Below are 16,531 nucleotides of genomic sequence, written 5' to 3'. Positions count from 1 at the left end.
CAGCTGGTTCTTTGCGGCCTTCTCCGACGCGAAGTATCAGCAGTAATTACCATACCCCCAATACCCCTCCCTTCATTATTGAGAGAGTTCGATCCAAATTCCACCCCCCTATCCTTATCAATAGCCGCCTGACACATTCTCTCACCATGTCTCCTGGAGAAAGTGCCTCCGTGTAGCTATAAATTTAAAATGTGCTGTGTGCGAAGTCTGGGTGAAAAAAGCCCATACGAAACATCTATATGTTTTGTAAATGGTTGCGGCAGTTTTGGAACATTTAACTCCGGTTAGACACCCTTTATTCGCATTTGCTATATCTGTTGCTACGGCTTTTCTTTTTTTTTTCTATCGTGAACGCAGTGTGCATATCCAGCCTCTATTTAAGACCGGAGCTATTATTAACATTCCAGTACGTTTCCAGATTAAGCCGCCGTGTACACCGCGGGACACACAAGGATCACAACCTACCCGCGGCATAACACTTGGTGTTGTTTTGCATTCCTTTCCCTTCAGCTCTGCACGGGCGGTTCGGTCACGGACCTGGTGCAGAACCTACGCAAGTCAGGCAGCAACCTTCCAGAGCCCATCATCGCGTACATCCTGAGGGAAACCATAGACGTAAGTAACAACAAGGCACACGCATACGCACACGCGCTGGGCGTTCCTGGAGGAAAGGAAAATCTGCCCTGCACGCAGCAGCGACACATCTACAGTGTTTCCGTGAGAAGAAAACGACCATCAACGGACGGTAGCGTTCGTCCTCTATTTGGAGAAAAGTCTCGCTTGCTGTTTCCTTCGCACCTACGGAAATGGCGTCAGTTCACAACACGCGGAAAGCTATAGACGCAGGAATCTTCCCTTCAAACGTGTCATCGTGTGCATTAGCGTGGTATTTTTTTTTCTTTTGAGATCCTTCCTAGTCGCAGTGGTTCTTAAAACAAAGAATACCGTGAGAATCCGCCCGTCAGTCGAGCGAAAGAGAGAATGCTAGAACTGTTAACGAGCGGATCTTCAACTCCGCGCCGCCACGACACTTCTCGCCTCCGGGACGTGCACTGCTAACGAGCGGATCTTCAACTGCGCGCCGCCTCGACACCTCTCGCCTCTGGGACGAGCATTGTATCTGTTAAGTGACGGACTTTCCGGTGTCATCAGAGGTTTAGGGGCGCCACAGCAGTGCGTGCGGAGTTCTTCGGCGTCCGAAAAGGAGTCGGAAAGCCGCACCGTATTCCAGACAGCACGGCGAATTCCTTTTCGCCTTGCGACAGCTGCAGAGAAGCAGCGCGTAAGGTGACGGCCCAGAGGACAAGTACACTGGACAGGTGTGCCGTCCTCTGCACTTCATGTTCATTCGCACACGTCCGAAAAATAATCGGTCATTTAGTAACTCACACCAAAATAACAACAATCCATTTCACTGGCTAGGAGTTCACTATATGCGTTCATCCCGAGTGAAATTTGATGCAAGATGGGCACCATCTTCATTTATGGACGACTGTGAAAGCCTGCTGGCTTCTTGTACAGATTTAAAACACATCGTAAACTTCGTGGCTGCATTACGTGATTGCCACTATTTCTGCTACTGTTCAGGCTCTTCGGTTCCTGCACGCTCACCACTGCATGCACCGGGACGTGAAGGGACACAACATCCTGCTCACCGACACCGGCACCGTCAAGCTGGTGGACTTCGGTGAGTTCCGCGTCGGTAAGGCTGCGCCGTAGCATGGTGAGCCAACGCGAGCAGATGAGCTCTGTACTAACATTTTCCGCCCTCCATTCTGCGATATAGGTCGCACGTACGCACATGTGCACAGAGAAAAACAAAAAGCAGATTCGTGGAGCCTAGCTCTTACGAGACTATCTGCTTTATTATACCACAGACGCGAACTTTAGGTTGCTACCAACAGAGCTGAACTTCGCTATAAAAAAAACGGTTTATAACTAAATAATGGATATAACGACGGGATAGCCATTCTTCTTGGGAACTTCAGTATATCGATGAATTTGACAACTCGTCAAAAGTACGTACTCGCACCGAGACGACACGCAAGAGTGAGGAACACATATACAAGTGCAGTGCGCAACTTCCAACTGTTTTATTTCTTAAAAAGCAGCCACAGTTTATATCAGCGAGGGCGATCGCAATAGGGCAAAAAGGATTGAAGTAAAACAAACAGAGAAAAAGGAAAATACACGCGTGCAATTCTGCTGCCAAGTATACGATGTGAAACCAAGAATAGACAAACATTTCTCTATCAGCCCAAAGCAAGACAGCAACAGAGGCTTCCGTTAAGTTCAAGGAGTAAACATAGTAAGCTGTGGACAATGTAATGTGTTAACAGCTGATACTAGAAAAAGTAGTACCATGAAGTCAAAACAAAATTTCAACGAACGGGCATTCAACAGTGTAAAAGGCGTCGTAGAAGAGCAGAGTCAGAGACTTGGCGGCGGCGTCGATTTGAACGCGTATTTTCATTTTTGCTCTGTTTCATACGTACTTCAATCCTTTTTGACAAATTGTAATCACTCTCGCTGGCATAAACTGTAGCTGCTTTCTAAGAAATAAAACAGTCGGAAGTGCGCACTGTACATGTCGTACAAGTTCCTCGTCGTCCATTCCGTCTTCGCGCAAGTACGCCCTTTTAAAGTGAACCCAATCGCTCAAAGCAAGGTACTTATTGTAAACTCGTTTTTACGAAGTAAACATTTCCTAGAATGCTACATAACGGACCTTCAATGAAACTCACTGACCGTTTCGCAGCATGTCACTTTGTAACGCTGCCCAACACTTCCTTGCCGTTTCGGTATACGGCAAATTCGAGTTCCCCCGTCTCCCAACCTCCTCGTTGCACACGTCACACTGCGAGCGTGCTCAGCTTCTCTGGTTCCATGAGTATTTTTACGTTGTCGTAGCATGGTCACATGAATAAAACCGCTTGCCAGTGCGCTTGGTGTGTTTGAGGGTATCGAGATCCTGCTGGCTTCACATAGCCAAGTAACGGAAAACTAAATCGTAAAATAATTTCCGTCGACCAGAAGGCGGCCGTCATCAGAGCCTTCATTTTGGCGCACGCATTCTCCACACGACAGTACTGTCATGCAAAGAAGTGTGCTAGCCCGCGTGATTGTGAGCTTTGCGGAAAAGCCAACCAAAACGCGTTATCGCGAAGAAATCGTCGCTGCGCGGTCCCTTTTACAGCACCCAGTATCGCTTCAGCACCTTTGTGCTGTAAAAGAAAACGGAGCTGAATATTCTAAATAGTAGCCTTAAATATTCTGTATAGGTTTCTGAATCTGTCTTACGGCATTATTCCTGCAAGACCCATTTTAGGCTCTGCTCAGTGGTTATAGCACTCGGCTGCTGACCCGAATGACGCGGGTTCGATCAATGCCGCGGCGGTCGAATTTCGATGGTGAAATTCTAGAGCCTCGTGTACTGTGCGATGCCAGTGCACGTTAAAGAAACCCAGGTGGTCTAAATTTCCGGAGCCCTCCACTACGGCGTCCCTCATAGCCTAAGTCGCTTTGGGACATTAAGCCACATATTACAAACCAAACCATTTTAGGCTCTGAAGCCCATGCCGGCTGCGGAAGGCACAGACCCGCGTTGACAAGGCTGACATATATTTGGTGGGTGTACATATATTCGGCCATGTGGGGCTCTTTGTGCGTGCGTTAAAGGCTCCCGCAATGTTCATAGGTGGCACACTAAAATCCGGCCAAGTTGTCCTCGTTACACACAGTGGCAGATAAGCCCGCTGGCATGTGAAAGTTGCAACCAAGGTTGGGTACCGCTATAACAAAGTACTGGCTATAATGAAGAAATCGCGGGGCCTTTTCGACATCGTTATAACTAGCTTCAACTGTTCTTGCGGTTTATAAGCTGCGCTTCTCCGTTGTACACTGAAGTCCTTAGAGTGCAGGATATGCGCTTGAGATCGATATCAGGACCGGATGTTCTGATGATTCTAGTCCGGTTCCATTTTGTCTTTACTTTTACTTTTCGCTCTTCGTCATTGCCATAAGCGACGAAATGCCCAGATATAGTGGAGGCGTGGCAAGGTTAAGTAAAATGGAATTGGAAGATAAAAATCTTTTATTTCGGGCCACTGATGTGGTTAGCAGCGATAAGTTAGTACAATGGCAAATACTGATACCCCGAGTGTTCGCTAATGCACTAGATGTTATAGCCTAAGAATATATTCGTAACGAGAAAAAAACTTTATCAAGGGAAGTTATTACACTTCATTTTCCTTCCTCGCAGATCCCGACATTACTACGCATAGTATTGTGGGGATAACTAATGTCTGTGCAAAGAAAGAATAATTCCAGATCACACATGTTGGAGGTGCGATTTTCGAAAGACAGTAACATGCCTTCGCTACTGTCCAATTCAATATCAGCGAACTAGACCAAATTAATTATCCGCTATGCCTAGGGGTCCCCCTCTGCGGAACAATTAAGTTTTACCACCTCCACTACCTGCCTGTATAGTACGTGTAACCGCAGACGGTAGCACTACGAAGTGAAACCGATTGCGTGAAAGCACGTTGTGCCCCCCCCCCCTCTTTTGTGGACTGAAAACGCAGAAAGACGACCTGCCTGCTCTGTTCTTTCATTTCCAACATATTTGGACAAAAATTTTGAATTTTTAAATATTGTAAGCCATTGTTATGAAAATATTGAACGTAATGGTCCGATGAATAGTAAAATCCTTCTTTTCAAGTTTTCCATCGCTTGCATCGAGCAGTTAAGCCTGCAAATAAAAACCAGTGGGGAACGTTTATGACGATAGCAAAAACGCCAATAGCGAAATAATGCAAGCCTGCCGACGTGCGATCTGCGGATATATTGATTGTTATAGTGAAATCTTTCGCGTTCATAAACCCTTTCACATTGAAAAATGGTTTTGTCCAGAATTGTTGGCCATGCACGTTCTTGCGTAAATCGTGGATCCTTGTCTTGTCCGCAGGTGTCTCATCTCACCTGGACGAGACGATGGGTAAACGGAACACCTCTGTCGGCACACCCTACTGGATGGCACCTGAGGTGAGTGGCGCCATCTAGAACCTGTTGGCTTGACCAAACTATGCAACGGCTAAAAATAGCATCTACTCAAGTGTAGCTGTAAGCTACAAAGGGATGCTATAGAACGCGCATTGCTGTTTCCTTTTTCCCCACAAATTTTCACTGGGTGAACAGCTTGAAGAGTTGCGCGAAGGCGACTTTTCTGCTTTGGAAAGCTTCGACCCGCGTGAACTCAACGACGAGCCAAGCTGGCTCAGTTAAGCGTCGACACTGCCGCAGATTTCGAAGAAATTGCTTTGGCCCAGCTTGCTCCGCTCTAGGGGTTAAAGAGGCTGGAGTGAACTGCCCCCTCCCACACAGCACACAGCCCTTTCCTCCCTATCGGTCTTCAGCATACGTCTTTCTTTCTTTCTGGCGTGCACTTTCGGCGTGATTTGCAAGACTGCTTCCTGCACTGCATATCTTCGAGCCACCTCCTTGTGAAGAGACTACTGTAAGGAGTGATGTTCGCGTGACCTGTAGATGCGCCATCGCTCACTTGGTGAGCAGGCAAAATGTCCTCAGCTATACGCTCCGGGGTTGCCAGATGCAGAGGCGCAGCTCGCACTCTTTGCCTCGACTGGGCCCCGTTGCTTTCGTCCAGTTTCCAACGCGTTGACGCAGCCCTTCCAAATTTCGACAGTGTGCACCTCCGTTCAGACAAGAGGACCTTTCTGAACAATGGATATACCGACGGGGCGCGCCTAGTTTGACGGCACGAACTGCGCGCTTTTCGTATGCAAATTACACTTCACAACCCCAAAATACAGCGACAGAAAAACAAAAAAATGCCTTCAAGAAATGAATTTACTTTCACTTTCACTTTATTTTCCTCAAAGACCTCCTTCTGGAGGTAATGTATACATAAGGGGTATTACATAATTTAGCTGAGAATATGACCCCGCGTTTCACGTTTTCAGTTTTCGTGTGTGTATGTCGTGTTGCTGCGACATGCGGTTTACATTTCTGGTAATAAATAGGCTGCTGAGAGTTAAAAACACGGCATTAAATGTGTCCTTTTAGTGCACTAGCACTACTAGGCGCATTTTTCGATTTCGGGCATACGTACATACGTACGTACGTGCCTGAAGCTTACCTGAAGCCCGTTTCGTGGCAGGCTGCCCACCTGCCCACCGAGTTGTGGGCAACCTGCCAGGTGTGTACACCTGGAAGGCCTCGGTGAAGAGTATAGCTGCATGGGTGAAGGCCTTCAAGGTAAAGGCCTTCAGGTAGAAAGCCTTTAGGTCAAAGGCCTTTCGGGTAAATGCCTTATGGTGAAAGACTTTAGGGTGAAGGCCTTGATGGTAACTCTCTTCCGGGTAAAGGTTTTTAGGTAGAAAACCTTTAGGCCAAAGGCCTTTCTGGTAAAGGATTTACGGTTAAGGTTTTTAATGTAAATGCCGTTAGGTCAAAGGATGCTTTCGCATTCTCAGCACATGCCCACCATATATAACTAGTAGAACTGCACGATATTCCGCGCTTAGCCGTGCTAAAATGTCTGCTAATTTTATCGTTTTTATATTCTGAATTTCTCGTCGTGTCGCCTTAACTTGCCATGCAGAATTTTTTTTACAAGATAGAACAGCCCTAACAGTAATCATTTCTCTGCCCTGTATTTTTTTTTCATTTCTTGAAAGGATGGTAATCCAGTGTGTACAGTCGGCCGAAAAAGTTCGTGAACGCACTTCCCAGACTGACTCGCTGCGACAGCGAGCATCCACCAGACAAAAAATATAACGGAAACAGCTATAAAAAATACATTTACAAAGAAATGCACACGTCACCACACAGCACTAACTTCAAACCGCCTGTTCTTAAAAGACGTGTCGCTGACTTCGTCAAAAAACTGTCGGATGTCGGCACCGTACTAGACTTCATCTGTATTACTATGGCACTGTCTTTTCATGCGCAGTGCGCCCTGTTTTATTTGTCTAGCTTAACTCAGGCAAATTAGACGTGCATGCGGTGTGGCAAGTTTTCGCGGCAATAATTAATGGCAGCAAAATTCCGCGCATAATGAACTGATTGACAAGACAGTTATGCTCTTATTGAAGCCTTTCTTTTCACTAACATAAATTCCTATCGAAGCAGCTTTTCTAACGTTGCTAACAGGGTCCACAAAAAGTAGCAGAATGGATTTGAAAATCGTCGCAGAACCCTGCGCAGAATTATGCACCAATCGATGCACGCCTTGAAGTAGCGGTACCGGTCGCCTCATGATATCTGCGAGCAGGTCAGAAGCGCGTAACACGAGCTCGCATGGCAGCAACTGGCGGCAATATATCGAAGAGCACCAAGCAGAAACAGTCTAGCACCTCATGAAGAGTGCACTCACGCCTCAACAGCGGGCGCTGCCTAGAAGCTGACGCAGCAATGCAGTTTGGCTTGTGATCGCATTTCGAACCCGACCGAGGCGGCTGCGTTTTTATGGATTAAAAACGCTAAGGCGCCCGTGTGCTGTGCGCTGTCAGTGCACGTTAAAGATCCCCAGGTGGTCGAAATTATTCTGGAGCCCTCCAGTACGGCACCTATTCCTTTCTTCTTTCACTCCCTCCTTCATCCCTTCCCTTACGGCGCGGTTCAGGTGTCCAACGATATATGAGACAGATACTGCGCCATTTCTTTTCCCCCCAAAAAAACAATTATTATTATTATTATTATTATTATTATTATTATTATTATTATTATTATTATTATTATTATTATTATTATTATTATTATTATTATTATTATTATTATTATTATTATTGGGATCGCATGGTCCGCAAACTTTCGCGGCCGACTGCACTTGTTTTGCATTTCGAAAATTGATCACCTTACGATGATTCACAACAAGTAAAAAAAAAACTGCTACCTAGTATTAGTTCTGCAGGTAAGAGAGTGGACCTTATGCGTCGTAGCCCGCAGTGTCAGCGAAGGCCTTCGACAAAATACTAACATTTTAGGGAGTAGTGGAAGAGATTTATGTTGCGTTATTTGCACTACGTGGCTGCGATGATCAAAGCACGCCAACAGGTAGCAGGTCATTCGAAACGCCGCGGCGCCTCACCCGTGCCGTACACTGACCTCCTTTCCTGAAAGGGCGGACAGCGCGGGTAGGTAAATACCCTTTACGGGCAGGGCAAACAGACAAGAGCCTCACAGTCAGGTTTTTCTCTGCGCCATCTGTCGGCACCGCGGCGAACCGTAACGGCCGCTGCATGGTCGTCAGCGCAACAGCCGGCGCAGCTGTGCGAGACGAAGAAGCCGCGCGGTCAATTCGACCGTGTCAGCTTCGGCGTTGTAGAAAAGTGAGACCTGCCATCTGAATCAAATACGTATATTGTAGAAAAATGACTCAGTTTCAATCGATGATCAGTTTATATATAGTATTAAATATTGTTTGAGCTTTGAGTTTTTTTTAAAACGTTCAAGTTTTGTGAGACTCGGAGTGGCGAAGCGACCGAGTCTGGACATTGCATTTCTTTTCTTGTTTAGAGAACTGCACCGAGTGCCATATAATCAGTAGCCGCCGCGGTTGCTCAACGGTTATGATGCTCGACTGCTGACCTGAAAGTCGCGGGTTCGATTCCGGCCGCGGCGGTCGCATTCCGATGGAGGCGAAATGCTAGAGGCCCGTGTATTGTGCGATGTCAGTGCAGGTTAAAAACCCCGGGTGATTGAAATCATCCGGAGCCCTCCACTATGGCGTCACTCATAGCCTGAGTTACATTGGGACGTTATACCCCCCGCTCGACCTTTCATCATACCGTCCAATTGCACTCGCCATCTGTGTCGACAAAGTCATGGAAAGAATGCTGCTCACACGCGTGGAATGGTACTTGGAGCGATATCAGATTTATCCAGCCTTCATGTCTGGGTTCCGACGGGGCCGCTCTTCTATCGATAACGTGGTTGACCTTGTAACGTCCGTGCACCACATCAAAAGTTTGAAAAGATTCACTGTGGCATTGTTTTTGGATATCAAGGGCGCGTACGACAACGTAACGCATCAGGCCATTTTGGACGCAATGGAAGCTGCTGAGATCGGAGGCCGCACGTTCAGCTGGATACGCAGCTATTTATCAGAGAGGTCGTTTCTTGCCCTGACTGCGGACGGACCAACGTACTTACACCGAAATTCGCGCGGAGTCCCTCAGGGTGGAGTGCTGAGCCCAGTTCTCTTCAACCTTGCTCTCATCGGCCTGGTCGACGTATTGCCACAATCTGCTCAGATCTCGGTATATGCAGACGACATCTGTATTTGGGCATCAGGGATGACCCGTCCTTATACCCCAAATAAAATCTAGTGGAGACACATAATTACTGACTTGTCGAAAAGCTCGATTGGGCGCATTTTCCAGTTTTTACATATATGACAACTGGAAAGTGACGCTACTGGGGCTTATTTATCTTGATTCCCTTAAATCGCCACTTTTACAAAATTCTAATCACTGATTCGGCTTCCATCTTTTCGAAATGTCAATAGAGTGACTGCCCACAGTTATACAGTAAGAAAAAAAGTTGTTTACATTTTCAAGTGGAAGTGCCGTCAGACAAGCAGGCAGGAAGCCACGCATAGGAAGACTTCGGAAGCGAACTATCCATACGGCGAACTTGTTCCCACTGCTACGAAAGGAGCTTCAGCGGCGCCAGTAGTGACACTAGCACTTCGCAGTTGTCTCAGTGAGGATACCCGCTGCACTCGGCCTATAGTTCCTTTATGTTTAAACCCGGCATAGAGCATTCCAGGTAACCAGCCCGCCTCTTCGTGAATAGTCCTGAACATTTCAGAAAGGTGTGTGCGCGATTCATCGGGAACAAAGTAATCGAATCTGCACGAGTACGTACTGCAGGCAACTTTCCGTGTGTCACCAGACAAAATGAGAAACAAGAAAGGCGGGGCAACAATGAACAAAGCGAGACAATGACATTGCCGCACTCTCAAGGGGTCATGGACTGTATGCTGAGAACGAAGCATTGTTTTGCAAGGTAGCTAAACGTACAGTAAGTAAAAGTGACCATCACACTCCTTTAGCGCGCGTTATAATCAGACAGCATGCACCGCTTTCATCGCCGTGGCGTTGTTGAAGGGTATCGCTCCGACAGGAACGACGTTGTTGTCCGAGGCTGTAGAGTAATCGAATAATCTTATGTGACCCAAAATAACGGCAAAAAGGCTCATTTCACTGAGTCTTCGGCAGCAAACAGGCGTCCGTTGCCACACACGGTCACGAGGCTTGTATTCCTTGTGGCGTCATCGCAGGTTGTAGCACCGGGCATCGGTCCGTTGCTGGTCTATGATACGCAACCGGGCGAGCTGTCGGGCCTCTGCAGCATGTCGGAGGTACGTGGCGGCGTAATATGCTGGCTTCTTCAGTACTGATCGGCAGCGTATCGTCAAGCGCGGTCGTGTCTGCCGCGAATGACTTCGAAAGGCGTCATCTGCGTTGCACGCTACACAGGAGTGCTGGACACGAAAGTCATTCATGACTGTGTCCGCGGCATTGATGAGCACGGCATTCATGTCGGTGATAGTCCTGTTAGAGCACTTTGTGAGGTTGTTAATTTGTGGATTGTAGGCAGTGGTCTTCCGGTGCCTTGCCTGGTTATAGTCAACAGCTGTGTGTGTAGGCACAGCTGTAAGCCCGTCCCTTCACCGGAGATGCAAAATTTAGGGACACCATGTCACAGCACGACGACCTTGACGAAAAATCTTGTACGTCAGCTGTACTTTGACTGGAAGGTATTTTCGATTCTGTGCAGCAAACTACGTTTCTGGTGGCGCCAGCGATCTATTAAGTCAAAATTCGATGCTGAAACAGGCCAAGAAGAGGTATTCCAATTTGGATGGGAAAGCTTTGTTGGCATTGCAATCGGCTTGAGAAGTATTCCTTGGCTCTTCGGTGGCGTCTTTCGTCTTGGAAGATCCTGGCAGCTTTTGACTTTGTGTGTGGTTTCAGCAGATAGGCATGGTCCGCAGCATTATCTGTCCTGTATTGTACAGATTATGCAGGTGCTCTCGAAATTCACCTTGGTCGGTCCGCCGTGAAAAGCTCGGAGCGCGTCTTTGTGGAGCCTTGTCGGTACTATAATATATGTGGCTGTGCTGCGCACGGAGTTGTTTCCCAAGGATCTCATTTTAGACGTCGAATGCGCACATGTATAAACGCTCGTGGGTATGACACCGTCTTGCTTCGCTGGTGAGGAGGAGGAAAAACTTTTAAACCGGAGGGGAGTTGTTAGAACTTATGGGTGGGGTCCTCATTTCAGGGCTCCACTGGCTTGAGCTGCCCTACGGACCTGTTGTATGTGGCCTCGTTGGTCCTCCAGGTTCTCGCTGGTCAGCAGCGCCTCCCACCGCTCAAAAGATGTGTTTTCCATCTGTAGAGTGTTTGGTTTGGGCCCACATCCCCACGAAATGTGGAAGAGTGTAGGGCGGGCCTGGCACCAGCGACAAGTGTCGGAGTATAATGTTGGGTGTATGAGATGTAGTCTGTGAAGGTTTGGAAATGTGTTCGTCTGTATCTGCCGCCAAGCGTCTGGTGTGTTTGATTTCCTATGAGCTGGGGGAAGTGTCTGCGCTGAACACGCTGAAACTCGAGGCGTTCGTGATACGTGGAGGGCGAGCTTCTTAGCTCAAGGATCGTGTATGTATATCCGCGAAAAAGTGCTGGCTTTCGTATATAGTCAGACCGTGCCAGAGTATCTTCGCCCAGACTTTCGTATCATTATGGCGTCTAACTTTTTATGGTCGTCAGCTCTAAAGAGCAAGTCGGCCCGAGAGTTTGTTAAGGTGGTCATTCGACACTAAATGTAATGGCCGCTAACGACCGTTACAGAAGCAAGAGCGAAGTTTGCAGTAGTGCAAATAATGACTGACACTCCTCCCACAGTTCTTCAAAAGTTCGCTTCTGCTGATAAAGAGTGTGCGACTTGTGTATTCAATCCGCTTGCAAAGGCCATTTTCTTCTGAACCATCAGGGCGCCACTGTCTAGGCTGTTGCTTTGGTGTGAATCACGTGTGTTCATTCTGACCGAAATGTGTAAGGACCGGAAGCGGTTGCAGGAAGTAGAGGGGGGGGGGGTTGGCAAGTTTTCCGAAAGCCTCGATCTATTTGCGGTTTTCTCTCGTAAAAAACTGTTTCGGCACTGGCCACTTTCATGAGAGATCGGTAGATACGCGAGCAGGTTTTTCATGATACGTCCGTATGTAAGCACACATGCCCCGAAATCTTTAAATAGCTTATTTCAATGTTGAGGGGAATCCGCCGGTGTAGAGTAGTTTACTAATTAAGGAGTAATTACTCATTAGCATCCACCCATGTGCAGCCATACGGCTACAAAGGGACGCTTTCATTTCGTTTCCTTCTCACATTTTCCGCTTCGAATTGTAGGCTAGCCGTTCGGTTAGCTACGTTGGTAGAGCAACTGCCCCGGACAGGTGGTGGTCCCAGGTTCGAACCCGGGTCCAGGACCAATTTTTCTTTAACTATGAAAACTGCATAGTTTCCCTTTGTAACCTTATGGCTGCGCTTGGGTGGATGCTATTTGGTAATTACTTATTTTTTAGCTCTCTTGTCAGTCGGCTGCGGTTAACTTTTAATGAAAGCTCTCATGTGCGGGCCCCGGGCCGCACCATTTTGGTTAACGATGTGTCCCAGCCACAGCGACCACATTTCGAAGGGGGCGATAGACGCCCGAGTATACTGGGAAATCTGTCTGGATCCCTGCAGAACATTGTGACCAGTAGGCCCTAGTGTTACTTTTATTCGTAAAACACCATTAATCAATAAATCTGTCATTACTAGCCAATTATACTCAGAAAGACTACAGGCAATGCCCAAGGGATTTTGGTTGTATATGCGCATGTTTTCGTCGCAAAGCGCTTCTTGCATTTGCATCCTAATAGCATCGCACTTGGAGCTGATAATCGGTACGGGTTTCGGAGAACAGCTAGCGCACATTCTTTAGACCAACTCGAAGCCATCCGCCTGGCGACCGAGGCCTCGAAGAACCAAGAGGTTCACCACACAGGCCTCTAGTCGCGGAGCCCCCTACTCCCTCCCGGGTCTGCGTACCTGAGCTGGGAAGGTAGGCGTGTCTCATATATCGGTGGGAAATAAAGTTTTTCTGACTGACTGACTTTAGTCACGACGTGATGCCTAGCGATTGGCGTTGTTATGTGCTGTTCAGACTATTCCAATTATAACAGGTAGACCACGTTGCATACTGCGTGGGCAAGCAAAAAAATAAAATTCATCGATGACGTTTTGGTACCATCGATGAAGCTGTGTATTTCCTTTTATCTGTCATTTCCTACGCGCGAGTTAATTTCGTATTCTGGTTTTCACATTTTCTGTTTGCTTATTATCGGCACTGTCTTGCATTCTCGTCATTGTTACGTCACAAACGGCAAGTTATGAAGCGCTGTTCGCGTGACGCAATGAAGGATCGTATAACCGCGCACGCGGAATTCCATAGAAGGTTTAGGACTGTTCGCAGCGATATACGTGGCTTATATGCTCTTACACATGCTTGAGAGGACTGCGGCATAAAGTACACGGCAACGACTGCCAAGTGCACGGGTTACTACTGGCTCTGCCAAGTTTTCATTTCGTTGTGAACACAAGTTTGCCGAAGCGACAGTTCGCCTTCGAAGCCTTTGTCTGTCGCGCTTCGTGCCTATCTGTCATCACCTCCGCGTGGCTCGTGATGTAGGCGCTGGGTTTATATCACAGTCATACGCGGAGAGCTGAGAAGCCACTTTACCCGAGTGCAATCCGCTTGCCACTTGCAGAGAATCGAGGTGGCAGTCGAATGGTAGAGCGTTGGGTTTCTAATTGCACTAGTCGGTTGTAATCATGGTCTGTCATTATTCTTTCTTCTGTTTAAGCGTTCTCAAAAGCGCAATAATGAAAGACCACGAGTACAGTGTTGGGCTCGGAATCAGTTCCAACTACGAGAGCCAACGAATCCAGGGACCTCCACGATTCCTCTTCTGTACTTGTAGACGCACGCAGAACGTTTGACCCTTCGAAGTCAGCAGTTGCCCTTTTTACTTCATTTTCTCTGGTGATCATAAATAGCCGCGAGTGCCTCCGACTTTCAGGGACTCACGATGCCAAGACCCACAGCCAGTTTCACCATGTGGCACGCGTTTTAAAAGGTGGGAGTTCAATTTTTTAACACGACTGAGCAGAAGCATGCATATTCCCACAGAAGCCCTGCCGGGGACCTTTACAAGAACCACGAGACCTTGCTGACAGCAGGAGTTTCGATTAAAACATAAACTGCCACCGAAAACGCTCATGACCTCCGTCCATAACGAAACAGTCGAGTTGCAGCAACAGTCATGCATCCAACGACCATAAAAGACAACCGTATGTCATGCATATAAAAGAAATGAACCGTAACTTGCAGCAAGTCATATGTAGTATGAACAAGTAGAAAGAGAACTCCTTGAGCGAACTCCTTCAAGGACAAGATGTTGGCCAGCTTGCGCAATCCACCAAGAACCGTCGCATAATTCCCCTCCGAAGCTTCTGAAATTGAATACGTGATGATGATGACGATTGTGGATTTTTATGGCGCAAGGGCATCTACGGCCAAAGAGCGCCATGACACAAGGCACTTTCCATTTCTCAAGGTGGGGTCAAAGACACATTTCCCAAGCATTTCACCCTAAAGAAGCCGAACACCAGACCAGGGGAAAGCTTGTACCCATTGTATCACCGGTGGGTACCTAGCGGCACTGGGGATCGAACCCCGCTCCTCCCGCATGCGATACGGATGCTCAACCACTTGGCCACCGCTGCGGTCTGAAATTGAATACGCTGGACGCTTGAGTTCACAAATACAACTGACAGACCAGTCTCCAGATCCCATGCGGACGCTACGACGGGAAAGTTCCACGGTGGCAACTTGCAGGAAAACCGTCGACGGCGGCCAACGTTAACACCGCCTCAAGTGGTGACGAGTGTCGTTCGTAGAAGTACAGTGAGTGAGTGAGTTGAGCCGAGTTGAGCGAGTGAGTTCAGTTCAGTGAGTGAGTGGAAAGGGGAGAAAAAGAGGATAAGAAAGAGATAAAAGGACTAAGGAGGATATATCTGCCTGATGGATCATCCCGACAGTCTTCAGGAACAGAGTTCCAAATTGGCGTGCTGCCTCCGCCGAGGGCCTTAAAGTTTCAGTCAGCCTCCTGGACCACCTTTACACCCCCAGCCAGGAACGGTCTAGGGTGAGGCCAGGCGATGTGTGCTCGGGTGACAGCACACCGAACGCCGGCGGAGTGTTCTGGAGTCGAACACGTTTTGTTGATTTGTCTACTATTTAGACCAGCTGGATTAAAAAAAAACGCATTATTTTTTTTTCAACACTGAGGTCGCGTTAGCCATCGGAAATTCACCGCCGTGGTGTGAAAAAGAACCTAGCAATGTGAGCTCAGAACTCGTGAGCTGGAAACGTAGCATCCCATGCTGCTTGCGGACACCTGGACCTTCATTCATTCCACAAACGTTTTACTGTTTATATAACTCATCCCTTTTATTGCCTGAGGCAGTTATTTACCATTAAAGTAAAAGGCTTCAAGGGACCCTAAAGAACGTCTATTATTTCCTCTTTCCTTTGCTTGTTCTATTGGCATGTGCTCGTTTATTATGTCAAGGAACCCGTAGTGTACGCTAGCGAATTTAAAAGTCACACATTACAAGATGACCGCGTATGAGGTTCCTTGGCATGATTCACGCGTGGCAATATCGTATAACTTTCGTTCACGTGGCGCTGTCCATCCTGCGCCGCGCCGTAACGGAAATGTGACGGCAGGCGCATGCAGCCGTCACTGTGCTGAGGGTGCACCGCCACGGTGCACATTAAAGAACCCCAGGTGGGCGAAATTAATGCGCACGTGTTCTTTGCAACGTGCCTCATTGCTCGCAGCACTGCTTTGACACGTAAAAGCCATTAACTCATGCTGAAGTCAATTTGGATAAGCACGGGCGCCTACAGACAAATTTATGTGGCCTTCTGAAACCCTTCGTGCTTGTAGACGCAGCTGTATTTTTTTTTTCGGTAAGAGCATAAGGAAGGTAACGGGAAAGAGCATAGGCACGGAAGTTAACCGGAACAATGCTCCAGCTAGCTGCCCTGCACTAAGGTATAGGGAAAAGGGAACGTAAGTGCATGGGCAGAGTAGAGATGAAGTAAGAACCTACAGGGTCTCAGGTAAACGCGGGCTTGCTGGATGGCGTTTGCGGATGCACGCTATAGTGGGTATTATACCCCTGTCACACGGGCACTCTAAAGGCACTTTGAACTAATGCTCCTTTATGCTCCCAAAGGAGCACTACTTCAAGGGAGTTCGTCCGTGCTATACACGGTCGCGGAACGACCTTCGCAAGAAGTTTTTAGCGCCCTCATCGGCGAAAAGCGTTATTAAAATTGCAAACCTCACTGCACATGTAAATACAGAAATGTCACATTTTTTTAG

General features: G+C 47.7%; 1 protein-coding gene across 6 annotated transcripts in view; it reads left to right on the top strand.

Moving 5' to 3' along the window:
• The window catches only part of ninaC (STKc_myosinIII_N_like and MYSc_Myo21 domain-containing protein ninaC), a 132,525-nt gene that overhangs the window by 75,704 nt on the left and 40,290 nt on the right, over positions 1 to 16,531 (top strand). For 3 of the 6 annotated variants that reach the window (XM_077658559.1, XM_077658560.1, XM_077658557.1), the window contains exons 6-9: positions 511 to 615; positions 1,588 to 1,687; positions 4,970 to 5,046; positions 10,310 to 10,390. In XM_077658559.1, coding sequence (XP_077514685.1) covers positions 511 to 615; positions 1,588 to 1,687; positions 4,970 to 5,046; positions 10,310 to 10,390 — 363 coding nt within the window. The remainder of the gene's footprint in view (positions 1 to 510; positions 616 to 1,587; positions 1,688 to 4,969; positions 5,047 to 10,309; positions 10,391 to 16,531) is intronic. The other 3 variants (XM_077658562.1, XM_077658561.1, XM_077658558.1) reach the window with 1 other exon arrangement.

This window comes from Amblyomma americanum, chromosome 3, assembly GCF_052857255.1.
Source record: "Amblyomma americanum isolate KBUSLIRL-KWMA chromosome 3, ASM5285725v1, whole genome shotgun sequence".
Taxonomy (NCBI): domain Eukaryota; kingdom Metazoa; phylum Arthropoda; class Arachnida; order Ixodida; family Ixodidae; genus Amblyomma; species Amblyomma americanum.
This window is presented reverse-complemented; position numbering and strand designations above follow the sequence as displayed.